The 27,886-nt window shown below is 40.9% G+C and overlaps 1 protein-coding gene across 2 annotated transcripts in view; it reads left to right on the top strand.

The window, feature by feature from the left end:
• The window catches only part of cald1a (caldesmon 1a), a 133,392-nt gene extending 111,402 nt beyond the window's left edge, over positions 1-21,990 (top strand). Inside the window, exons 10-16 of one of the 2 annotated variants that reach the window (XR_013932608.1) lie at positions 195-270; positions 931-1,071; positions 2,416-2,514; positions 6,570-6,638; positions 7,396-7,434; positions 11,616-11,652; positions 18,440-21,990. Coding sequence is in view for 1 of the 2 variants with exons in the window: in XM_080420884.1 (XP_080277010.1) it covers positions 195-270; positions 931-1,071; positions 2,416-2,514; positions 6,570-6,638; positions 11,616-11,652; positions 18,440-18,453 (436 nt within the window). In the remaining variant the exon portion in view is untranslated. The remainder of the gene's footprint in view (positions 1-194; positions 271-930; positions 1,072-2,415; positions 2,515-6,569; positions 6,639-7,395; positions 7,435-11,615; positions 11,653-18,439) is intronic. The other variant, XM_080420884.1, reaches the window with a different exon arrangement.
• Positions 21,991-27,886: the final 5,896 nt, after the last annotated feature.

Below are 27,886 nucleotides of genomic sequence, written 5' to 3'. Positions count from 1 at the left end.
CCAGACCTCTCAGGTCGTCTGGGAAAGGTCTGCCTTCTGTCCCTACGACCACAAATAAACGTGGGGGAAGTATAGCGTTTAGTTTTTATGCACCACATTATCTGGAACAAACTCCCCGGAAAACTGCTGCCACTCTTAGTTTCTTTTAAAACACAACTAAAAAAAACCTTTCTGTTTTCTTTGTGGTTTGACAGCACGGTGAAAGCATCTCACTCTCCTTTGGTGTCCAAGATAGACAACAGACTGGAGCAATACACCTCGGCCGCCCAGGTCAACACCTACATCTACTCTCAATACTGTAGCCTATAACAGACATTTTGATTTAGTTTTAGTCATGGTCTTTTGAATAAAATTCCATTTAGCTTTAGTCATATTTTCGTCATCTGAAATTTTTTAGTTTTAGTCGACTAAATCTACAGTTGATTTAGTCGACTAAGATGTATTTTGGGCGGTGCCTTGATGGCGTCGTAATGGCTGATTTTACACTTGGTCGCATGCTGAAAATAGCCGATCTACAAGCTCACAACGCGTCGCGCTGCGACGTGTTGTGAGCTTGTAGATCTGCTATTTTCAGAGCGCAACACCCGAGCGCAAACATAAAATGACTTGTCTTTTATTTCCACTGGATCTCTTTTCCACTCGTCCCTCCCTAAATGTTTTGTCTAGTCTTTATTTGTTGACGAAATTGTCAATATATTTAGTCATAGTATTAGTCATCATAGCTTAGTTTTTATTTCGTTTTCGTCAGTGAAAAAAGTCGACGAAATCAACACTGATACCAGAAACCTCTTATCTCCATATTTTAACTATTTGTGTAGCAGATCGACAACCTCAAAACGCATCGCTCCGCGCTGCGTTTTGAGCTTGTCGATCTGCTACTTTTGCTCCGTTTGCTGGCTGACCCCATGATGTGATTATTATTACCCACAGAGGGAGAACAAAGAGTCGCGCTCCCCCCGCTCCGGGGCGGTGGACCTGCCCATGGTGACCGACGGAGTCCGGAACATCAAGAGCATGTGGGAGAAGGGCAACGTGTTCAGCTCCCCCGGGGGAGGAGGGACTCCGTACAAGGTACACACGCACACACACACGCACGCACGTGCACACGCACAGACACACACAAAACTAAATGTCCTCTCAAGGATAGCAAAACCAGACAAATGTGATTATGGAGACATATGTTTCTATAGTCATTCGTTTATTTCACGGCTACAACAGATTTTACTAAAGCTAAGAATTCGGTTGTTAAGCCGTGACGTTGCGCCCCGCCAGAATTTTTCCCAATATGCACAGTGCTGTGTCCCTCGCTCTTTTAACACATCTGAGACTAAAATAACGACTAAAGTGTCATTCTACCGCTTTCCTGGCAACGTCAAAGAGAAGAGGAAATCGTTATTTTATATATAGCTATATATATATATAAATACATATAAAAAATAAATATTATAATGTTAATAATAATAATAAATAAATATAAATATATGTATTGGCCTACTTTTTACTGTCTACGATATTAGCATTAAGACCCTTATTAACCCTCAATGGTTCATTTCTGAAAAAGGAGGTTATTGTAAAAAGATTTACGGGTTCCAACATGTTTGTTTACAATGAAGAGTGGACGGCGCTGGTGCCTTTTGGACCCGCCCCGGACGTGATGTCGGACTACAAAATGACGTCAGACTTAAAAACCGAATACATATTAGTAAAATGAGATTGAGGTTGAGGCTGGTGTTTCTCTGAATAGGCGTCTAGGGGGTTAGATTTGGAGTTAGGTGTAGAAATGCCACACCCAAAAAAAACGTTTTTAATGAAAATTTGCTTTTGACGCCCCCATATGGATTGTTATACGTGTGTGTGTGTGTGTGTGTGTGTGTGTGTGTGTGTGTGTGTGTGTGTGTGTGTGTGTGTATGTGTGTGTGTGTGTGTGTGTGTGTGTGTGTGTGTGTGTGTGTGTGTGTGTGTGTGTGTGTGTGTGTGTGTGTGTGTGTGTGTGTGTGTGTGTTTGGGACTTGTCCAAGGGATGGTCAAGAATGCCAGAGTCGTTAAGAAATAGCTAACGGGAGGAAGCAGAATAGGAAGTGTGTGCGTACGTGTGCGTGTGTGTATGCGCGTGGGTGTGGGCATCCTGGTGGAGCATGTACCAGGTACAACCAGAGCGGTTAATAAAGTGCATGAAGGAAGGAAGTGATGTAATAATCAGGGGAGGGAGGTTATGTGGGCGTAGCGTACCGTACATGCATGTTCGCCGTTCATGTCTGAGTCAGCAGAGAGAGAGAGGGAGAGAGAGAGAGAGAGAGAGAGAGGAAATGGCCCGCATCACAGCCACTTCCCGCCACGCCCCGCTAACCGCTGAGGAGCGGGCGTGGCCCGTCCGTCCGTCCGTCCGTTGTCTGACCTCTGACCTTGTCCAAACAGGAAGCAGCTGTGATGAAGATAGGCGTGGCGGGACGCATCAACGACTGGCTGAACAAAACCCCCGAGAGCGGCAAGACGCCGGCCGGAGGCAGGCCAACGGTAGGTCATAGGGCGGGAAAAAGAAGGGGGGGGGTGAAACACATTGAATGTACTGCATGGTTCAGTCGAGGGTCTGGTGTCTTAGCACAGTGCTTCTCAAACTTTTTCATGCCAGGGACCCCCAAATTGATATATATTTGGCCGGGGACCCCCATCTGAAAATATGTTGTGCCAGGGACCCCCCAGAAGCAAAGATTTGTGTTAAAATGTTCGCTTTAAAAGAAATATATTCAAAGATTTGCACAAATCTTCAAGATTTTTCAAAAATAGCAGATCTACAAGCTCATAGCGCGGCACTCGGTGCCGCGCTATGAGCTTGTATATCTGCTATTTTTTAATAGCCAAAGTATAAAAGGTTAAAACTATTGTGATGCTATTTTCACACATTTTGCTGGGGACCCCCTGGAACTCCCTCAAGGACCCCTGGGGGTCCCTGTACCCCACTTTGAGAACCAATGTCTTAGCAGACAGCAGGGTCTAAATGTCTCAATGGAAGAGTAGAGAGACCACCTCCAACCACTGTGTACATGTACTAGTTATATTGTGTTAAAGGGATAGTTCACCCCCAAAATGACTTTTTTTTCTTAGTCATCTCATGGAGACTTGTATTCATGGATATTTTTTGGTTTCTGTCGCATTCCTAAGACAATAATTTGATGGCCGTCAGCGGTTCCGGTAGGAGACACAAAGAGTCTCCTTTGTGTCTCCTACCGGAACCGCTGCCTACCGTTCCGCTGGTCATCAAATTATTGGCTTAGGAATGCGACCAAAACAATATCCATGAAGTCTTCATAGAAAAAAAGTCAAAGAAAAACTATCCCTTTAACATACTCTACCATGCACATGTGCTAGTTATATCGTATTAACATACTCTACCATGCAGATTGGTTCAAATAACTGTTTTATTCATTAAAATAAGTCCCAGATTGCAGCTTTTAACACCCGTCCAGATTTTATTTGATTAAACATTGTCTCACAGACAGGAGGTTTACAGTACAACCACATATCAAATCATCTCTGACGGGTGGAAAACCTCATATGTCCAAAACTGTTACTTTTCAGGATTGAAATTCAAAAAGAGCAAAAGTAGCAGATCTACAAGCTCAAAACGCGTTGCATCGTGCCGCATTTCGAGCTTGCGGATCTGCTACTTTTGATGCTTTTGTGACACGCTGTAGTACGATCAAGTAGGGCGTTAATTTACGGGAAACAAAACACAAAAAGTTAAGAGTATTTCTGCCCGAACGAAATGACGTCGCTGAGCAGATTAGCAGCCATTCAAGTGCTCCTCTGTCTACATCAGGGAAAGGGAGAGAGAGTGCATTCCCTGTCTGCTCAGCGCTGTGGAATATGTCTTGTAATCAACAGATCTATAAGCTGAATGTGGTTAAGTGTGTCTGTGGGTTTTATGAAAAGTATTAACAAGAGCTTTGGGACAATATAACAGCTACATTGGGATCCATTGGAACGTAGATAATTTTTTAATTCCAATTTTGGAAAGGTAACGGCTTTGCTTTGGACATACAAGGTTTTCACCCCGACAGCCACGATTTATAATAATCTCACAATCGCAGCCCCTGTCTTGTCGCTGCATGTGGGATGTAATCAATTGCAAAAATGAGACAGAGAGGATTCATGACGTCTGGTGTCTGTGAGATAATACTGTGTCTGGCACCATCTAGTGGCCATAAATCCTGACTAAACTAGTGATATGTCAGAGTTATCAGGCTGGCTCCATTTTAACCCATTAAGGCCTGAAGGTTCCAATTCTACAAAATCTCTTCTAAATCCTATAACGGTTTTCTGAAGAACGTATGTTGTTATGTCAGTTATATGTATTTGGGCCGCGGACCCCCCCATCTCAAAATATGTTGTTCCAGGGACCCCCAGAAGCAAGGATTTTAGTAAAAAAAATTAGCTTTAAAAATATATACATTCAAAGATTTGCACACATTTTCACGATTTCTCAAAAATAGCAGATCTACAAGCACTCGGTGCCGCGCTATGAGCTTGTATATCTGCTATTTTTTTAATAGTTTAAAGTGTAAAATAATGGTTTAAGTGGTTACACAGATGCGTTCCCGGTTTTAATGCGTTAAGTATGCTTACAACTGTCATTTTATCAGGATAGTGGTGAGTGCTCATATATTTCAGGCTTGGTATCAGTGTGAGTGCAAAAACGTCAACTTTATGGATGTCATCCAAAAGCTTCTGTTATCAGGCAGATAGTTTCTACCAGCGGCTATACAGCACATTCCAAGTTATGATGTTTCTCTTCGCCGTCTCTCTTTCCCTTCGCCTATATTTCTCCCCCAGACAAATATTAATTAATCTTGAGGCACTGTAAGGCCCCAGGCCCCAGGAATGTATTGAAAAACGTCACACACAAGCCTGAGACGTTGTCGTCCTTCAATCCCATTCAATCCAAGAACGCATCTGTGTCATTTAAGATGTCTTGGGCTATTCAAAAATAGCAGATGTACAAGCTAATAGCGTGGCACCGAGTGCTGTGCTATGAGCTTGTAGATCTGCTATTTTATGGAAGAAAAAAAAAAGTTTTTTAAAGCGAACATTTTTAACTCAAATCTTTGCTTCTGGGGGTCCCTTGAACAAAATATTTTGAGATGGGGGTCCACGGCCAAATACATATCTAAAAATGTTTTCTAAATCCTAACAGTATGTTGCTATATCAGTGGTACTCTAACTTTTTCCATGTCAAGGACCCCCATCTCAAGATGTTTTGTTCCAGGGACCCCCAGAAGCAAATATTCGAGTTAAAAATGTTCACTTAAAAAAAAATATATATATAGCGTATAGCCTATACGTATATATTCAGATTTGCACATATTTTCCACGATTTTTCAAGAGTGCCGCGCCATGAGCTTGTATATCTGCTATTTTTGAATAGCCAAAGAAATCTGAAAATGACACAGAATGCGTTCCCGGTCTTAATGGGTTGAGGTACTTCGTTACTTCCCCACCACTGTGAAAGAGACAACATTATTAACGTGTGAAGTTGCCAACGGGTTCATGTCAGCCAGCCAACACTGCAGTTTTGACACTTGAGAGTGTAAAGAATGTGAAAAATGCTTCACAGTGTAGTAATTGACATCGCTGAATCAGCTGTTGAACCTTCCCGGGCCATGTGTTCTTTTTGAAAGCAAGCTGTCGCTGATGAGCTGATGAAATGTGTTTCGGTCCGCGGTTGCAGCCGTCGGCCTGTGTAAACAAGAAAGGTTTCATAAAATATGCACGATCCTCTCACACCAGATGTGTAGTTGTTTTGCATTCACACATTTTAGGGCATTTCGCTGTTATCCAACGTGACTGGAGCGCAGCCATGCCTGGTTTATGAACTATTAAAGCCTGATATATTATTTGTCATATAATACTAGTGGCGCGCAGGCCGAAAATAGCAGATCTACAGGATCACAGAGATCGTAGATCTGCTATTTTTTTTTTGCACGCATGTTTGGGGGGTCTCAGCTTTGATCAGAAGTAAGAAGGGGGGGGGGGGTCAAGGACAGAAGGTTGGGAACCAACGTTCCATCCGACATCCCTCCTTTCCGCTTCACACCTGATGAACGTCTACTAATTAACCTACGACTGCAGCTCTAAAGGGCATATTGGTGCTTTACCCAAATACGGCGGCAGACGATTATTATTATTTTTTTTACCTTTTACTGTGCAGATGATAGGGGTCAAACCGTCTAGTGTGTGTGTGTGTGTGTGTGTGTGTGTGTGTGTGTGTGTGTGTGTGTGTGTGTGTGTGTGTGTGTGTGTGTGTGTGTGTGTGTGTGTGTGTGTGTGTGTGTGGGGACGCTAAAGGGTGGTTAAGGAAACTGATGTGTGTTCTCCCTCTCTTGTTCTCTCTCTTCCTGTCTGTCTGTCTGTCTGTCTGTCTGTCTGTCTGTCTGTCTGTCTGTCTGTCTGTCTGTCTGTCTGTCTGTCTGTCTGTCTGTCTGTCTGTCTGTCTGTCTGTCTGTCTGTCTGTCTGTCTGTCTGTCTGTCTTTGTCTCTCTTTCTCTCTCTCTCCCTCTCTCCCTCTCTCTCAGGACCTGAAGCCAGTTGACGTCACTAACAAGCGGAGTCTATGGGAAAACAAAGGCGCTTCCCCGGCCAAGGTAACGTACCTTTAATCACACATCGCTCCATCATTGGAAACACAAACACATCGTTACCCAGCCTGCGGTTCATTATGCAAAGTTTGCATTGGCATGTGTGTGACGCGGTGACAACCTCGCATTAAGCTATCATCATCGCACTGCCGCCGCCAGTGGACATGGATATACATGGGTTCCCAGACGTGTTCAGCTCATGATCCAAAAGAGAACAAAAATGCATTTAGTTTGGACCTTTTTAAGCCCTATTTAAAGGGCTATAAAAGGCTATCTACAAGCTCACAATTTGTCGCAATGCAACGCATTGTGAGCTTGTAGATCGGCAGATTGTGGCTAATGTTCCCCCGATAATTTCGATGGTTAACTCTTGAGTAGTATGGCTTTAGTGTCCCACGCGGGAGACCCGGGGTTCGAATCCCGGGCATTACACTTGTATGAAAACCCAGCAACGTGTTTGGTTCGGGCCCTGAACGGAAACGCTCAGTAACAGGATTTCAGTCTCGCCAAGCGACCATGCTTCCTAGAAACGTTTCAGCTCGATGTTTCTGGCCGCGCCAAATTGGATCCTGGTCGTGTTCGGGGACTTTCTCACGGTTTCTCACGACACCAAGACTCCAGCCCAGAGGCAGAGTGTTTTTTAAATAGGCATCTTTGAAGAGATGACAAATGAAAATTAAAGTCATCACAAATAACTGCATTTTGACCTCCGCCCGGCAACAGTGGGAATAACAATGGCTCTGTGTTGTGTTTTCTTTTAAAGAACTCTGATAGCTAGTTGACTTCACTGGAGCATGGAGAGGTACTGTAACAACAAAAAAGAGAAGCCAGTGAATGTTTTTTCCCCCCACGTTGCTTTAAAGCGCATACAGTATATCACGACAACGACCTCTCTCTATGTTGTCATTCTCCTCTCTGTTGCTCTTTGTCATCGACAAAGCCACACAGTAAAATCCTCTGTGTTTTAAGAGTTTAAAAAAAAATGTTTTACCATACATTCTCAGTTAATCACTTAAGCCCTGTATACTTTCGTCCGGTGAATAGCGAAACTAGCCTATCTACAAGCTCAAACTACGAGCTTGTAGAACTGCTATTTTCATTATTATTATAAATTATTATTTTTGCAGTTTATGAATAGCTGTGGTTAAATTAACACTGAGGATTTTACTATGTATGCTCTATTCTGCTGTGGTTGGACATTGTCGGTTAATTATTGATATTAACTAAATTCCAAGTTTCCCTCCAAAATGAGGTACCTATTGGTAATATCCAAAGAAAACAAAGTAGTAGTAGTAGTAGTAGTAGTAGTCATTGTAGTAGTAGTTGTAGTAGTAGTAGTAGTAGTAGTAGTAGTAGAGTAGTAGTAGTAGTAGTCGTAGTAGTATAGAGAGAAACTAGTTGTAATAGTAGTAGTAGTAGTATGGAGAGGAACTAGTCATATGTGTATTTTGACCATTTTGAGCAATGAAAATCGGGTAACAATTGCCTCACAAAATGCATATGTATTTTGGAATGGGAACCTTCATTTCGATAAGTACAAAATGCTTTATTATAAAACACAACAAACAAAGCAACGACATCCAACAATAGGCTCCGCTGACTCCATGAACGACCGATAGCTCGTCAAGGATGACACAGTGAAAATTCGCTCAAAACCTTTTAGCCGTTTGCCTTTATTTTGTCCAACTGCAGAGGCCAACACTTTTCACAAAATGGCTGCAACGCATCACCCCTCTCTCTCTTCTGATCGATGCTAGTGACTGACCAAGATGTGGGTGTTATGCAGACATATTTTGGTCAGTCATTCTCATGCCTTTTGTTTCTTAGATCAGTTTTTCCTCAACCATAAATGTTAAGAATTTAATTATAGATAGATTTACCTGATATCCTAGTTTCTTGAGGCACTACACTACACTGTTCTCTTTATTATATCGTCTCTGTCAGGTGGAAACCTCATATGTCCAAACGATTCAAATTTTAAAAAAATGGCAAAAGTGGACGATCGACAAGCTCAAAACGCGTCACGTTGCGTTTCGAACTTGTAGATCTGCTACTTTTGATGCTTTTGTGTGACGCTGTAGGATGATCAAGTAGGGCATTAATTTACTGTAGGCTACGAAAAAACACAAAAAGTTAGAAAATGGACATAAGAGGTTTTTGCCCGACAATGCTAAATGCCTAAATTGTAAATCGTAACCCCGCCTAAGCTCAATTTATGCTCCGCCGCACAATGGTGTCACCTGGCGATAATAACAGATCTTCAAGCTTAGATCGGGAATATAAACACAACCTTTCCTCTAACTAGTAATCCCTCTGCATTGTCCTGTTTTTTACTCAGGAACACTGAGTCCTTGACATTTTTAAGTGTTAGAACCTTTTTTTTTTGTATTGATTGATTGAATGCTTTATTAGTCAGAAATGTAAACAGCGCGTGGTACAGTCAGACATTAAGGCTAAAAAGGATAACAGAAAACGGTTGTTTCCATTGTGGTCCTATGTATTAAATTGATCAAACATTGTGTGAGCTACAGGGGTAAAGAGGTCGCCTCATGACAAAATACAGTATTTTTTAATGATCTATCCATCCCTCCCTAATTCCTTCCTTCCTTCTTTCCTCCCTTCCTCCCCTCCACCCCTCCCTATACCTCCTTGGAAGCGGGCCTGTATATTTTGGCCCTCGATGTATCTCAGGCAAGACAGACAGTGGTGCAAAGTACAGTAACTATAAGTCCATTTAAGTATTAAGTTCTGAGGTACTTTTTACTTTACTTCAGAATTTTTATGTTTTGACACTTTGATACGAGTTACTTTGCAGATTTAGATTGTTAATACAAAACCCGCGTTAACCAATTAAACCCCATTTTGTAACTCAGCTATTCGAAAATGGCCGATCTATAAGCTCACATGGGGTATGTTTATATTGTGGTACTGCTACTTTTACTTAACCCATTAAAACCATGAAAGCATCTTGAAAGGGTTTAAAAAATCTTGCATATATATATTTTAACACTCTTCTGGGGGTCTCTGACACATAACATTTTCAGATGGGGGGGGGGGGGTCCGCAGCCATACACATTTAAATTTGGGGGTCTTTGTGAGAACCACTGATTTAGAAGGCATTTGTAGAATGGGCCTCAGGTCTTAATACGTTAAGACCGGGAACGCATCTGTGTCATTTTAGGATTTCTTTGACTATTAAAAAAATAGCAGATATACAAGCTCAGAGCTTGTAGATCTGCTATTTTAGAAAAATCCAGAAAATGTGTGCAAATCTTTGAATATATATTTGTTAAAATGAACATTTGTAACTCAAATCTTTGCTTCAGGGGATTCTACAAATGTCTTCTAAATCGTAACATTTTTTGGGAAAAAAATTATGTTACTATATCAGTGGTTCAATTTGAGTTAAAAAATGTTCACTTTAAAAATATATATATATTCAAAGATTTGCACACAAATCTTTCAAACAATAGCAGATATACAAGCTCATAGCACGGCACCCGGTGCCGTGCTATGAGCTTGTATATATCTGCTATTTTTGAATAGCCAAATAAATCTTAAAATGATACAGATGTGTTCCCGGTCTTAATGGGTTAATGGGTTAAGGTGTAAAAAAAAAAAAGGAAAAGATCTGAGTACTTCTTCCAGAAGCCCCTGCACCTCCCCCTGCTGGCAGTGTGTGTAGCCAGCGGGCTGCTGCAGCGCGGTGCCAGGAGTGACTGTGGTCTCCTGCTCCACCACAGCCCAGCACGTTGGTGGGCTGGTGGGTTGGAGGGCATGTAGGCGGTGGTCCGCGCTGACGCAAAACGCGCCCCGGACAGGAAAAGGGGGAGGTTTAACTAACCGTGTTATTAGCTAAACCGTGCTATGCCATGATGTCAGGGTGGGGGAGAAGGCAATAATGTAGGGGACACAGAGTGCAATGGGGGCTTCTGGGTATACTGTATATATATACGTTCGTGAGAAGGTATAGCGTCTGGGTTAAGGTTCTCAAACATTTTCGCGTGAAGGACCCCCACATTGACATGTTTTTGGCTGCGGACCCCCATCTGAAAAGATACTTTAAAATTATTCCACATTTTTCAAACATTTTCAGGATATTCCAATTTTTTTGGGGGGGAAATAGCTAAAGTAAACAGTAGGGTAATAAGTGGCTAAACTGATTTGGATGCGATATTACAACTGATTTAGTTTGGAACCCTTGGTGGAACCCCCTCAATAACCCCCGGGGGTCCCTAGACCCCACTTTAAGAACCCCTGGTCTATATAGTGGTCAGGGCCGTGTTTTTCTACAGTGGATGGTTGTTTTTTAGAAGCAGAAGGTACTGTAACACTAACTACGTAGCACCTCGTAATGAAATACTCCCTAAACGTTCTCCCTCTGAAAAGAGAGTGTTTCTTACCAAATATCTCTTAGAGACAGAACCCCACCCTCCCCCTCAGATTAGTTCTCTTTAAGAAGTACTTCACCCCCAAAATAGCTTTTTTCCCCCTATCAATTATTCACCTCATGAAGCTTTGAATTCACGGAGAATCCAAACAAAATGTGAAGCTTGGAACCCTATTTTCCTCAATTTATCAAATATTATCTGAACTTTTTAAAATGTTTTTCTCCCCATGAATTCAAGGCTTCATGGTGTATGTAATTGATGAAAAAATTAAAAATAAACGAAGATGGTGGCGGTGAAGGAGATGTTGGTGTTTTGAGCGGTGAGATATTTACTATTTACTATAATGTCGGCGATAAACCCTCTGGCTTTTGTGAACTTAACTCAGATGTATTCCATAAAACTCTGCTTACAGCTTTGAGAGCGTGTGTGGCTGTGCTGACAGGGAAACTTAGCCGTTCAAAGTTGATGGCATTCTTTTTCTAACAGCCTCCTTCCTTCCTACCTCTCTCTCTCTCTCTCTCTCTCTCTCTCTCTCTCTCTCTCCCTCTCTCTCTCTCTCTCTCTCTCTCTCTCCCCCCTCTCTCTCTCACAGGCGACAGGCAGAGGGGAGGCTAAATCGGTCACCAACGGTAAGTCTACATAAAGTCACCCTAAGTCAACATATCCTCGCTGTCGGGTGTGAACCTTGCAGAACTATGTCCTAATCGCGATGCGATGCATTGTGAGCTTACAGCACATCTGGCTATTTCCGCTATTTTTGCACGATACTCCTATACGACAAAGTAGGCCATTAAAGGGATAGTTCACCCCAAAATGACTTTTTTTATATCGATTAGTCACTCCATGGAGACTTGAATGTATGGATATTGTTTTAGTTTTTGTCGCATTCCTAAGCCAATAATTTGATGAACTGGCAGCGGTTCCGGTATAGGAGACACAAATAGTCTCCTTTGTGTCTCCTACCGGAACCACTGCCTACCGGTCTGCTGGTCATCAAATTATTGTCTTAGGAATGTGACAAAAACAAAAAAAATATCCATGAATTCAAGTCTCCATGGGGTGACTAATCCATAGGAAAAAAAAGTCAATTTCTGCCCGACAGCAACGATATGAGAGTGTAAATCGTAGGAAACCTCATATGTCCAAAACTGTTACTTTTCAGGATTCAAATTCAAAAACAGAAAAAGATCCACAAGCTCAAAACGCGGCGCAAAGCGACACGTTTTGAGCTTGCAGATCTGCTACTTTTGATACTTTTGTGTGACGCTGTGGTGTGATCAAGTAGGGCAGTGGTTTTCAAAAAAATTCAAGGATCCCTAAATTGATATACATTTGGCTGCGGACCCCCATCTGAAAATGTTTTGTGCCAGGGACCCCCAAAAGTAAAGATTTGCGTTAAAAATGGCAAAATTCTACAAAATTCTAGATTTTTCAAAAATGTTCTAAAATAGCAGACGTACAAGCTCACAGCGCGCTGTGAACCTGTATATATCTGCTATTTTTGAATAGTGAACGTATACAATATGGATAAAGGGGTGAAAGTGTAAATAACACCTTTTTGCTGGGGACCCTCTGGAAGCCCCTCAAGGACCACTTGGTGGTCCCCGGACCACAGGTTGAGAACCACTGAAGTAGGGCATTCAAAAAATTAGAATATGGAGATAAGAGGTTTTTGCTCGACAACAACTAAATGTATGAGTTTGGGGCACGGCGGCGCTGAGTGGTTGGGTGGGTAAGAGAGGGCATGACTTTGATGTTTCTAAGCATGTGGGTTAGCACTTCATGCTAACAATACCCAGACGGGAATCACAGAGGTTAAAGCGGACTGCATTTATCTCATCTCTTTCTTTTCTTTTCTTTTGATTTGTTTGGAACATAATGATAAATCTGGTTTTCTATTAGTTTAAAATAAGATTACAGATTCTCTTTATATTTTTGAATATGGCTTTCTTCTTAGCAACCGTTCAGTCGGGCAGAGCACTGTGCCATACACACACACACACACACACACACACACACACACACACACACACACACACACACACACACACACACACACACACACACACACACACACACACACACACACACTGAGGCCTCTGGTTTGATGGTGGTAAATTGGCACATTGGCAATTGGCATACTGTATAACTTTACGACCCAGAACTGTGTGTGTGTGTGTGTGTGTGTGTGTGTGTGTGTGTGTGTGTGTGTGTGTGTGTGTGTGTGTGTGTGTGTGTGTGTGTGTGTGTGTGTGTGTGTGTGTGTGTGTGTGTGTGTGTGTGTGTGTGTGTGTGTGTGTGTGTGTGTGTGTTACATTTTTTGGGGTATTGTGAGTGAAAACTGTCACTGTGCAAGTGGCATTCCAGATGTGGGTGTGTCAGGTTACACTATTCCTCTGGCAATGTACAAGTTTGACTATACTCACACAGCTCTATCTAATCAGCAAACGAATCGTCTCTGTAGGTGGAAACCTCATTTTGTCCAAAATGGTTACTTTTTCAGGATTCAAATTCAGAAGTAGAAAAGTAGCAGTTCGACAAGCTCAAAACGCTGCGCTTCGCACCGCGGTTCACGCCGCGTTTTGAGCATGCGGATCTGTAACTTGTTTTTACGATTTATTTTTGGCCTTTTTTATGCCTTTATTGATAGTACAGTAGGTAGACAGGAAATGGGGAGAGAGAGATCGGGAGTGACACGCAGCAAAGGCCGTCGGATCGGGACTCGAACCCGCGACGCTACTTTTGTCGTGTGACGCGGCAGTATGATCGAGTCGGGCGTTAATTTACAAAAAAAAACACGAAAAGTTAGAATATGGAGGTTAGGAGGTTCCTGCTCGACAGCAACGAAATACAATAACACTATAACCACTTGGCTCCCCGCGTCTCTGTGATTTACACTCCCACCATGTGTCCTAACGGCCATAACCGCCCACTCATAACCACCCCGCCCCAACCGTTGTCCTCGGAGGCCTCGCCTGGCTATAAATCAGCTATTTGCTGTTTGGCCTTTTTGGATCCGCGGCATTTTGAGATGCCACAATGACATTGTTTGCTATTTTCAAATCAGGGCCAAGTGCAGCCTCATGCCACCCTTTTGTTGCCACCGGGTGGGGCGGGAGGGGGCTTTTGGCCTTGAGGGATTCCACGCATGTCTGAGTGACGCGCCCCCGCTCGTCCCCGGACACAGAGAAGCTGACACGGTCCAATCCCACGGACATGCTTATAAAATGCAATAAAAGCCACGCAGGGTACACTCATACTGTACACGCATCTCTCCCATTCCACTGCCCAGATCGCTCTGCTCGGTTATAGCAACGCAAGTGGTGGAAAAAGTACTCACATCTCTTTTTACTTAAGTAAAAGAAGCAATACCGCAATGTAGTATTACTCTGTTACAGTACAAGTAAAAGGCCTGTATTCATATTTTACATGAGTAAAAGTACAAAAATGAGGGTATCAAAGTATAATTACAGTGCCAGAGCAAAAGTAGTCAAATTGTCCTTTTTTTTTTTTACTTTATCTTTTTTTAAATAGCAGATCTTAAGTGGTTAATGCATGCATATTAACATTCAATATCTGCAAAGTAACTACAAACTAAAGCTGGCAAATAATTGTAAGGGAGTAAAGAGTACAATATTTGCCTCTGAGACATAGTGGAGTAGAAGTATGATTTTTTTTTTAAATACTCAATTAAAGTAAATGTCCTTCAACTTAAAGCGACACTATGTCACTTTCCTTTAATGAATACATTTTTATTTTGTCCAATCTGTACGGTAGAGTATGTTAACACAATATAACTTATACAATTGGGGTGGTTGTATTTGGTCTCCCTGCTCCTCTATTGAGACATTTACATCGTGTCAAAGGTCATGTCTCAACCAGACAACAGGATCTGACACGAACTTGACCCCCGACCCGATGGTCAAGATTCAATTCCTCCCCTGAGCAAGCAGGCAGGCTTTATTAGCTCAATGGTCAAACATTTCAGCACAGTTTGCTCATCCCATACACAGAGAAACCAGAACGCGGTCCAATCACACAGACATGCTTATGAAATGCAATAAAAGGCTGTGCACGACGTACAACTGGTACATGCGTCTCTCCCATTCCACTGGCTACGGTCACTCTGCTCGCTTGCAGCTCGGCAGGGGGTCCAAGCCTGCTTTTGTCAAATTACGACTGTGGCTGTTAAGCCATTAAGACCGGGAACGGAAATCTGTGTCATTTTAGATTTGAGCTATAACCATTATTTTACACTTTGGCTATTCAGAAATAGCAGATATACAAGCTCATAGCGTGCCGCGCTACGAGAACATTTTAGGAAATCTTTGAATACGGTATATATATTTTTAAAGCGAACATTTGTAACTCAAATCTTTGCTTCGTTCTGGGGGTCCCTGGAACAAAATATTTTGAGATGGGGACAAATACATATCATTTTGGGTGGTCACTGATTATAGCATTGTACGTTATTTCAAAAAATGTACAATAGATTTAGATTTAGAAGACATTTGTAGAATCCCCATAAGCAAAGATTTGAGTTGAAAATGTTTGCTTTAAAAAATATACACACATTTTCACAATTTTTCCAAACAAAAATAGTTTAATAAGTATAAATAAGTTTAAAATAATGGTTATGGCAAAAAATCTAAAATGACACATTATACGTTCCCGGATTGAATGAGTTAAGAGATTATCACGCCATCATGGCAGGATGACACATGCTTTGGTACACGAGGTTGCGAGGCCACCGAACCTTTCGCCCCCTCGTCATGACACACACGCACGCTCTAAAAAAGCCTGAGTTATACTTAGTTGCACGTGGGTGTCGTGCACCGACTAAGTATATCGTCTCTGTCGGGTGGAAACCTCGTTGCGTCCAAACGTGGTACTTTTCAGGATTCGAATTCAAAAGTATCAAAAGTAGCAGATCGACGAGCTCGAAACTCGCTGTGGATCTGATACCTTTGATACTTTTGTGACGCTGTAGTAGTGTAATCAAGTTCATTTACGAAAAAACACATAGAGTTCAAATATGGAGATAAGAGGATTCTGCCTGACAGTGACAATATATAAGCCAAGGCATAATATACATACAGTCAGTGGTGGAAAAAGTACTCAAATTCTTTACTTAACTCATTGACTGCCAGAGTTAAAACCTCGTTCATAGCAGCCCTTGCCAGCGATTTTCGTGTTTTTTTGTTTCGTTATTTTGTTATTTAATTCACATCTAGAAAGTCTACCTTGACACTTGAATCGTTTTGATCGTTCCACCACCAGAGAGCAGCACATACCAAGCTTGATCGCCTCTCGATCACACTCGCCCCCTCCCAGACCCACTCACACAGTGAAACACATGAACCGGAAGTGAAATGTTTCAGATTCTGTTATCGGCGAAAATTACTTTGTGATACACAACGGGGATAACTGTTCGTCACCCAGACCATAGATTATAGGAGGGGAGGTCTCCGATCGCTTTTCATAGCGTGTGAAAAACCGTTTGTTTCCCTATTATGGTCGAAAATGACTGGGGGGAAAAATGTAAAACCGAAAACGGAACCCAAGTCATGGAACCGGATGCAGTGGTGGTTGAAGTAAGTGGAACCCGAAACTTAGCCTGATTCATAACAGAATAGCGTGATCAGAGCATAAAGATCAATAAAGACGTTAGATCGCATTAATGCGATCCTGGCGGCCAAGCGCGCTATTTATTAGATCGCGTTAATGCGATAATGGCGGCCAATGAGTTAAGTAAAAGTACCAATACTGCAATATAAAAATACTCTGTTACAAGTAAAAGTCCGGAATAAAAAATGTACTTGAGTAAAAGTACAAAAGCATTGGCATCAAAATGTACTTAAAGTACCAAAAGTAAAAGTACTAAATATTTGAAAATAGCAGATCTACAAGCTCACAACGCGTCGCATCGCGACGCGTTGTGAGCTTGTAGATCGGCTATTTTCAAATAGCCTTGGTATAAAATAAGGCTAAAGTGGTTAATGTATGTTTCATTATATCATAGTTTATATCTGAAAAGTAACTAGTAACTAAAGTTTTCAAGTATATGTAGTGGAGTAAACGTACAATATTTGCCTCTGAGATGTAGTGGAGTAGAAGTAAAAGTATTGGAAATTGGAAATACTCAAATAAAGTGCAAATACCTCAAAATTATATTTAAGTACAGTACTTAAGTAAATGTACTTTCCACCACTGCATACAGTTAGTCACTCACTCAAGGCCTCTACAGACCAAAGCAGTGCCGGGCCGTCAGGAAGCGGCTGTGCCTGTGCATTTTGTACGGAGTGTCCCCTACAGTATGTATGTCTAATCGCCGGTGGGACTCGACGAGAAGGGAGAGTTTCACTCACATTTGAGCTAGTGCAGGCAGCATTAGGTCAGCACACACCTAGCTAGGGCTGCAGCCATCCATTAATTTTCAAATTAATCAAATAATCAAGAGGCATGGCTTTAAAAATATATATATTTTAAAATATATCAACGAATTGATTAACCGTATTTTATCAATTTAATTTCTTTCCACCAACATTGAAGCTACCTGATTAAATTATCGATGACTTTTTATGATTTATCGATTACTTTATATAGTGAGAGAGAGAGACCCACCCATACATGATCTGGGTGGAAGGTGAATCTAAAACAGAAAGGTACACTGTTGTACTGGCCGGGTCGTAAAGCTCACACACCACCATGTTAATCACTTCAACCCCATATGGTTGAGCTGAGTTCTTCAGGGCTCTATACTAGTGTCTTTTCTGTTTTCTGTTATTGTGGGGAAAGCTTTCGCTGAAAATAGCCGATCGACATTCGACAAGCTCATAACGCGACGCAGCGCGTATGTAAATGTACATGGTATTTTCTTTGCATAGATTTTAGAAATTGTATTTCTAAATATTATTTGATCGTTGAGCAATAAGGGATAGTACTAGATATTCCAGTGTTAGCTCGTCTAACACATTAACATATTAATACAACAAAACCCTTGAATAGCACCGGTGAAAACGCTATACTTTGACCAACTCAGCACATTTATAACCTTGTTAGATGTACCCTGGGAAAGGTTGATGTTGCATCATGATGGACAAATTGTCCGAGCGTTGCTGCGAGTTAAACACATTTCTTGTGCCTCCTAATTACATAACGACGTACAAACAAGCCCTGGTGTGCTGGGTTGAAACCTTTGGGACATGAGGTCAGCGTGGTCGACTGTGTCAATTTTGATATATATATATATATATATATATATATATATATATATATATATAAAAGTGGATATTCACCCAAAAACCCAACCCATTGTTTGGGAAACACTGGTCTACCAAGCCCGCTGACAGACTTGTCTCTCATCTCTCTCTTCAGGTATGGGACATCACTAATGCCACTCATGTCTCTCTCCAGGTATGGGACACTAATGCCTCAACGGACCACTGGAGGCCGGGGACCCACGACAATCCAAGACTCTTCCTTTGATTTCTTAAACTCGTCCTATGTACCAAATAACGACCACGCTTCCGAAGCGCGGGGCGCCCCCCCAAGAAACCACAGAGGGACACGGAGACGCGCTGTTCCAAAGCACTGTACCGTAAACAGCATCACAAATGTACGGTTGCCGAGTATAGTGCAGTATATTTGCACAACAATATTTTTTATTATTATTATTATTTTTGCTTTCTAAACGAAACAAAAAAAAAATGCTGTGAAATTTGGACATTTATGATAAATAGGGGGTGGTGGGTTTTGTCTCGTAGGATCCTTCCAGAATATAAAACGCAATTTAATTTTTTTAGATTTTCTCTACAACGTAGCCTTGAAATGACAGTAGACCAGTAGACTAATTGAGATGACAAATTAAGTGTCCGGTGTCCGTATTCCAAAGAGATTTTATGAAATCACTTCTCTCCCTCTTAAAGATCATGTTCCATCTCTCTTTTTTTTATTTATATTTAAAGCAAAAAAAAAAAAAAAAAAAAAAAGCCTTCACACATTGCTATTTTATTAAATGTTCACCCATTCAGGATAGAAATTATAAGCACTTCTAGAATTTAGCCAATGACACATTTATGTTTTACCAATAGCGCAGCGACGGTCTGAGTAATATATGTTAGCACATGTGTTGTTTTTGAATATGAACTATCATATTGTATCGTATATAACGTCTTATAATCGTAATGAAAAGGTATTACGCTTTTTTTTTTTTTTCATATGCAGAAATGACCCACCATCAGGCAGTTACAAGGATTCATTTTAGCCTTTATTGTGCCGGTGTTGAATATTCAGAAAGCCAATATGACTTTTATCTTTTAATGTCATTTTATTTATGTTTTTCTCGTGTTTTGTTCCTTTTGCTATGATTTTCTCAGCTGTGTTTTTTGTTGTTTTTTCTCAAGTCTCGAGATCTCTTAAACTTCATAGACATTCCTCTTTAAAAGCAGGCATATGCATTCCTTTTAAAAAGCAGGTATACACATAGGCATTCCTTTTAAAAGCAGGTATACGCATTCCTTTTAAAAAAGCAGGTATACACTTTAAAATTGCAGGTATAGAGACAGACATTCCTCTTGAAAGCAGGTATACACACAGACATTCCTTTTAAAAGCAGGTATACAGGTAACAGATATTCTTCATTAAAGTAGGTATACAAGCAGTCATTCCTCTTACAAGCAGGCTACCTTTCAATCTCCACTATGCAAATGCACATGATTTTATGTGACATTGGTCTAAAAAAAAATATATTATGTAATGTAATTGTGTAGAAATTATGCAAACCTTCTACCTGTAATCCCACTATTGCCCCTATGTACTGTGTTTTACCAAGTATATCCTCAGCAGTGCTTGACAAGCACAAAATAAGACCCGGTTGTGCACACGCACACGCACACGCACACACACACACACACACACACACACACACACACACACACACACACACACGTACACATGTATACCACTTTGTAAATCTCTAAGCCTTATGATTGCAATAAAAGCATTTACTATGACATTGATAGCTGAGGAACAGCACAGCAGTGGTTCTCTAGCATTTTCATTTGATGGACCCCCCCCCCCCCCCCCCAAAAAAATGATATATATTTGGCCGCAGACCCCCCTCATCTGAAAAGAGTTTGTGCCAGGGATTTAAGAGAAATTTGTGGAGATTTGTCAAACATTTTCAGTAATAGCCTGAAAAATAAGATAGTGTTTAAACTGTTACTCATTTCCGGGGGACCCCTGGAACCCTCTAAAAAAAAAACATTTTGAGAACCACTGCAGTCCACAATGCAATCCTCCGGACAATCAAGAGCTCAGCTTCTTTTTTTTTTTTATGTTAAAAAGTATCACATTCCTTATTCCATCTCGTGCAGCACATGCTTTGACTTGCTGGGGGGGGGGGGGGGGGTATTAAATCAGTGATGGAAGAAGTACTCAGATTATTTACTTAAGTAAAAGTAACAATACCACAATGTAGAACCTGCATTCAAAAGTAAAAGTATTGGCATCAAAATATATTTACAGTACCAAAGTACAAAAGTATTTGTCAAACTTCTTTTTCTAAAGCTTTCTCTAAAGCTCACGAATAGATTAAGTATAAAAAAAAAAAGTCTTAAATGGTTAATATATGTTTCATAATAATCTACAAACGTAAATATGCAAAGTAATGTTTAAAGTTTTCAAATAGCCTAATTGTAGTGGAGTAAAAAGTACAGTTTGCCTCTGAGATGTAGTGGAGAAGAAGTATACAGTAAGTATCGGAAAATTTAAGTAAAGTAAAAGTACCTTGAAATTGCACTCAAGTACACTACTTGAGTAAATGTACTTAGTTACTTTCCACCACTGCATTAAATTGATCTGTGTGTTTCTACTCACAATAATGTCTTGGACAATCACATTCCACAGTTCCTATGACCAAAATATGTGGGGGGTTTTATACGTGTTGGTTTAATGTCCTTTTTTTATACTGTGGTTTCGTATTTGCCTTTTTCTTTTTTTACAACTTTGTGATAGTTTTTTTTTTTTTTGCTTTTTTATCCTTTTATTTCCATGTTTTTTTAACCAGACACCTGTCTATTGTGTAGGGCAGCGGTTTCCAACCTGTCGGCCGGGGTCCACTGGTGGCCCCTCAGGATACTGCAACTGGCCCCCCCCAATTAATTGGCAAAACACTTCAGATTTGTTTGATAATATAAAATTTAAATGAACACATTAATGGAGAAACCAATTTCATGGTATGTTTTCTTCTGAAGTATACTACGTTAGTTCCATTGATCCAAGCCGGTACACAGTCGATTGAATGATCAGTGAAGTCATATTTTGTGTAACGTTAATTTTAGTAGTCAGTTTTAGTGACACGCGGCTAATTACAGCGTTTATCTATGCGAAAGGAGCACTGAAACAGGAACGCTGCAGGGCCCTAGCACCCGAGGATATTCTCAAAAGAAACAGCACATCATCAGAAACGATATTTATTAACTGTAAAATACATAATTAAATACATTTCTGTCATTTGCGATTGTAGGGGGGGTTACGGCACACGCAAATTAAAGTTATGTTTAATTGTGTTTGGAAAAGTTGTCAAAGAACACATTTATGGAATGGTTATTGTGAAAAAATATTCCAGTGAAAGATTATAGCAATTTTGTTTAAATGACAAAGTTACACAATATGGCTTTACAATGAATATGCTCTGAAAATGCATACGCAAACGCTTTTCGAGATCTTCATGTGGGCTCTGGTCTGTAAAAGGTTGGAAGCCGCTGGTGTAGAGGTAATAAAAACCTATGCAAAGCAAAAGCACACACTATCTGTACATCTCTCCGAACACTTCTCATGTCCTAGTAGTGGGTAGTTTCCAACTGGATGAATGTTTTGTTTTGTTGTTGTTTTGTGTTTTTATTTTTTTTTCAGACATTGTACCGTTGACTCAACAGCAGCAATAAAGACAGTATGGTATTCTCCTCGCTCAAGTGTTTTTCACTCCTCACCTCCAGAATGTACTGTGGATAGGGATGGGACGATACTCGTTATTATCGTTTATCAGATAAAAAAACAGACATTTAAACCTATCGTGAAATTGTCCTCCGTCATGCAATGGGATGAATTAGCTTTTGTTGAGCTGCAAATTCAGTACCACTTAAACCTTGATAAATAAATATATATACTGTATACTTGATAAAACAGACCCGTAAAGAGCACATTTGGTACGCTCTTAATTCACTCTACAAAACCGATTCATGGCATTTTAAGGTTTAAGCATATTTAGATTTTCACGATAATATTTTAAATTATTTTTAATCGTGACAAGTAATTTTCATATTGCCTCATCCCTAACTGTGGACTCTAATAGTTATTTAAACAAATCAATTTAATTGATTATCAAAACAGAAATTTCAGAGAAACACCATAGTACGCAACATAGAAGACAGGGAAGCACCATAGGAAGCACCAGAGATGACAGGGAAGCACCATAGGAAGCACCAGAGATGACAGGGAAGCACCATAGGAAGCACCAGAGATGACAGGGAAGCACCATAGGAAGTACCGAAGTCCCCTGGGTCGTGGAAGTAATTTCTCTATTGAGAATAACATTGGGTCATCTTAGAATCATCTAATATAAGAATTGTGGTCCAAAAATAAACAAATTGTCCCGGCGATATTGTCGGGGAGGTGGCTCTGTATCGTTTATGATAGTCACTCATATTTGATACAGTCTGTTTCTGGCAAAAATGTAATTAATTCGGCGGCGGTAACATTAGCGTTTTCTCACCGTCAGTTGATGCTTCATGTCCATATGAGTCAACCCCCCGGGATCAGTTGTTTAAGTTTGACGATTATGCCAGAGAGAGCTGTATTGGATCAGCACCCTAGAACGTTTACAACCCTTAGGTCTTAATGTGCATTTTGACATGAGTGTTGTACTTTAAACACATTACAATAGATTCTATGCTCTACTATGCTGTATGATGGCTACTACCGGCATATATTTTGTAGCATTTCTCTATTGTGTTTGTGCTTTTTGTTTTGTTTTATATGTACATATTGTAAATTATTTCAGTGGATTGGTGTTTAATGTCTCAGTAGACAGGCTGGTGTAGTCACTATGGGTTTAGGACTACAACTCCCTTGATGTCGGGCACGGTCTTTGTAGTACTTGGGACTACAATTCCCTGGATGTCTAGTCACTGGAATGTTGGACACAGGTGTCTTACATTGGCTCATCAAGTGATGACACTTGCTTGAACCCGATGTAGCTGCTGCACTCACTTGCCCTTGTATGCCTGGAGAAGGTCACGCGAGTCGCGTCCGAAAGCTCACAGTAAAACTCAGATTTCTGCACAGTGATTTGAGTGTGCGGCTGCTGTTTTGTTCCGTTTTAAAAATGGCACTCAGAACATTGCTGTCCTAAAATGCTGATGTCCTCAACAGTATAGTAATACAGACGTATGTGTGTGCGTATGTTCGTGCGTGCGCACAGAACAAATAGGAGGTCTCAGTCATTGTCAGGCCTTCCTGGTCTGGGTATAATTGGCATGTCCAACAATAGAAGCCCCATGCAGCACTGTGGCCAATCAGGACAGACACAGGGAGGTCACATGAATAGACAGGACTTGTATTATATGATTGGAGGTGCTTCTTGAACTGGACTTGACGTGGAAGAATAAGTGCAACACAAGCTGTCCAGCTCAGCCCTTCTGCTGCAGGGAAAGGTAAGAGGTTCATATCGTCACTGTTGAACAGAAACCTTGTATGTCCAAAACGGTTACTTTCCAGGAAATGGGGAAAATGAACCTGTGTTCTATTGGACCCAATGAAATTATAATTGAGTCAATATTGTTAATGTTTTTTCATTGGTTAAATATTTATTTACTACACAACAATTTTAATATGGAGATACGAGGTTTCCCCTCGACAGCGACAATATTCTGTGTCCGCTCAGTAGGCTATCTGTGACCGCACTGCGGGGGTCAATTCCACCTTGAACTGAAGGGGTTTTGAACTTGAATTAACCACCTGCCCGTCCCTATTTTGGGCATTGGCATTGTAGCCAAAATAATTCCCAAAACTTTCCAAAATCATAAAGGTAGAATAAAGGACATGAGTGGTTAAGAAAAAAGAAAAAAAAGAAGTGTGAGCCTAATTATTCACGTGGCTTGACGAAAAGAACTGACTGCTTGAAAATCAGTGCAATGGATGGATAAAAAATGAAGTAATTCTGATGAATAGAAATGTCTATCTTGGCACAGCGCTTGAAAAGTACTCTACCAGTCTATAAATGTGATTTCAAGTGGCTCATTCTGCATTGCTAGAGCTTTACATGTAGTGAGCATGTAAGTTTGAATTGCCCTGTAAGACTGGGTCGCCCCGGTCCATTATTATGCTGGCACGGAGGGTGCTAATCTGTGTTGTCGATGGGCATGCTTTGGGCTTTGCCTTAATACTGGTTTAATGCTGGAAGCAGCACCCGCAGCATTCCTGCCACTGTGCGTCTGTGTGTGTGTGTGTGTCTCTGTTTGTGTGCGTGTGTGTGTGTGTCTCTGTGTGTGTGTGAGAGATTATTCCACAGTTACAGCCAGACAGACGTCTGACCGCACGCGTTAAAAGCAAACACACGTTTAATATTACACTCACCCACTGTGAATTCTTTCTGAATGTTTGCTTAATGCCCTGCTCTGAGAGTAAGCCTTCAACCAGATGGCCCTCTCCATATGTCTCTCTCTCTCTCTCTATAGCTTTCTGGCTATCTATTCTACAATCCTGAGTGTTCATTTAACTCTGAGAGCGTACAATTGGAACCAAATGGACCCTTACGGGTCCATTTGGTTCCAATTGTACGCTCTCAGAGTTACAGCGTCTGTTATTCTGGTTGTCTCTCACTCTGTTTTACTCTGTCTAGCTGTCTCTCTCTCTCTCCATTTCTACATTTCTTGAATTGAATCGGAAAGACATTTGACTCCGGCGTTGTCATCTGACATCTGTTGCCGGTACAACTATAAGTCTAACTATAGACTCATTTTATAATAGAAACATGACTCGGGATATGCACACACACCGCAAGACCACATACACCAAAGAAAAAATACGAAAATAAAGCCCGGCATCTTCACATCCAATGTCGGATGGCCGCTGGCCATAAAAAAAAAAAGAAAAAGACTTGGAAAAGATCAAAGGTGCAAACATAGCCGTAGGGAGAGTGGACCAGCGGGTGAGAAATCTCAGCATCCAGTCATAATACCCCTTAACCCATGTAGACCTGGAACCCCTTTACGTAACTATACCTTCTATGTACAGTATATAGCAACATATATTTTTTTAAATTTTTGAATAAATATTTGAAATCTTTCAGAAAACGTAGGTCAGGATTTAGAAGGCGTTTTTAGAATTGTTTTTTTTTACAATCCTCGGGTCTAAATGAGTTAACTGCCTTCGAAGCCAGCCTATGTTATGTCCACAACAACAGAAACCCCATTGTGTGTTTTTAGGGTCAATGTCAAGGTTGCAGCGAGCTCATTCAGGGCTCTGTGTGATGCCCTAAAGGTCTCTATATATACACACACCCCTGGCATGCCACAATACCATTGTGCCCAGTTACGTTTAAATTGTCCCTCATCTTTTCCATGGCCCAGTAAATCACCACATCATTAAAAAAAAAGATGTGTCAGTAGGCTGATCATTGGAAACAAAGGTGTGTGTGTGTGTGTGTGTGTGTGTGTGTGTGTGTGTGTGTGTGTGTGTGTGTGTGTGTGTGTGTGTGTGTGTGTGTGTGTGTGTGTGTGTGTGTGTGTGTGTGTGTGTGTGTGTGTGTGTGTGTGTGTGTGTGTGTGTGTGTGTGTGTGTGTGTGTGTGTGTGTGTGTGTGTGTGTGTGTGTGTGTGTGTGTGTGGTCTATTTTTAGGCATCATAAAAGTTGCTGTTTTGAACAGGTGTGCTCGTCATCCAGACAATGGACTTGGCTTACCTCGCCACGGCCGTAGTAAATCAGTGGCCACGCTGGGGTCCCATACACAGACCAGGCTATTTTTCGGTCGCTCAATTTGGTCAGCTGCTGCTGTTCGTGTTTTATTAACAAACACCTCGTCACATAGTGATCCAATTGTCATTAGGGGCTTATCGGGCCAGGGGTTACGGCCGAATAGTTGATAAGAAGGTATTAAATACGAGGGCTGGCAAGCATAAATTATATTCTTAGTGATTATTCTATAGATTACTTTTTCAATTAATTGAATAATCGAGAAATGCAGGTTTTTGTATATATATTTTAAATTTTTCATATATCAAGAAATCGACTGACCACTTAAGCCCTATTTTATACTTCCTAAAATAGTTAAAATAGCCGATCTACAATCGGCTATCTACGATCTACAAACTTAACAAGTGTTTTGAGTTTGTAGCTCAGCTATTTTCACAATTTTTCCGCATAATGCGGAAATGCCCAAAATAGGGATAGATTATGAATCGATTATTTTATTAAATTATCGATATTTTTTTATAACCGATTCAATCAATTATGTTCGATCAACTGTTGCAGCCTATTCAGAACATGCTGGTTTCGAGTTAGTTAAATACCAAGGTTTTTTTTTACGACGAGCACTAAATAGTCTTAACCTCATGATCCACCGGACACATTAAGTACTATTTTTCTAAATCCCCATTTGACCGTATTTTTAGCTGTGACCTGAAAAAGCAATTAAAACCCAATTCAAACATTTATACCACTGGAAAGCCCTCGTAAGCACTTTGGCATATCAGCGCCTCGTCTATAAATCCAGGCAATTACCATCTCATCGTTTGTCTCTCTCTGTGCAGAATTAGTGCCCGTCATTAGCGAGGTTCATCGCAAGGCCTAATGGTTTTGATTGTTATTCATACTACATACTGCTGCCCGTGGCCCCTTTCAGTGCCAACAGGAAATGGTTGTGGATTAGAGGTTTTGAGGCCGTTTCAGAGCCCTGGGGCCTCAGGGTTCCTTGAACCCACACAGTGAAACCACTGTCGACTGAGCTGCACAGCTGAAATTTACGCAGCCAGCGTTTTGGGGTTAGGTGGTTGGGGTTACTTCATTTGCACAAATGATTGAAAGCGCTGTGTTGCAACATGGCTTAAGTGTCCTTACAACCACTTAAGCCCTGTTTCAGACTTTGTCGTCCGATGGTGTCACCCGGAGAAGACAGCCGATCTCCTATTTTAGCATTTTTTTGTTCGAATATATATTTTTGTTTCGTTTTTTTTTACTTTGCCTATAAATACTAACGTACCCCAAAATAGGGACACCAGGTTAAAAGGGGTTGAATCCCTGTCTACATGCAAATCTGAAGCCCCTTCCACTGATTGTTAACCGTGCTTAAACCCTCTATTCTTTCTAAAACGGTTACAACTAGTGATGTATTTTCGATATGATAATGTTATCGGTAGCATATCGATCATATTAAAAATGCTATATCGGAAACCGATGTCGAACCGATGTCAAAATAATTTCGATATCTTTTCACCGATATTGACCGAAATCTTTTCACAGATATTGACTGATATTATTTCACAGATATATCACCAATATTGACCGACATTTCACAGATATTGACCAATATTTCACCGATATTGACCCAATAATAATGTGACCGATAATGGCTTTGAAAATGAAAAATTCAGCAATAATGTAATACACGGCAATCCGACGATTTGACCGATGATATTGGATGTCGGACAAAATGTCTATAGCGTGGATCTCTAGTTACAAACGATTTTTCTGTCTACACCAAATCTCTTTGATTTACAAGCTCGAATCTATTTTTGTTGCTGATCTACAGAAATCGGCGATCTACAAGCTTGTAGATCGGCTATTTTTGGCACGACACCAGCG

This window comes from Gymnoscopelus braueri (genome assembly GCF_963280865.1).
Source record: "Gymnoscopelus braueri genome assembly, chromosome: 23".
NCBI lineage: Eukaryota > Metazoa > Chordata > Actinopteri > Myctophiformes > Myctophidae > Gymnoscopelus > Gymnoscopelus braueri.
Note: the sequence above shows the minus strand (reverse complement) of the source record. Positions and strands in the feature narration are given on the sequence as shown.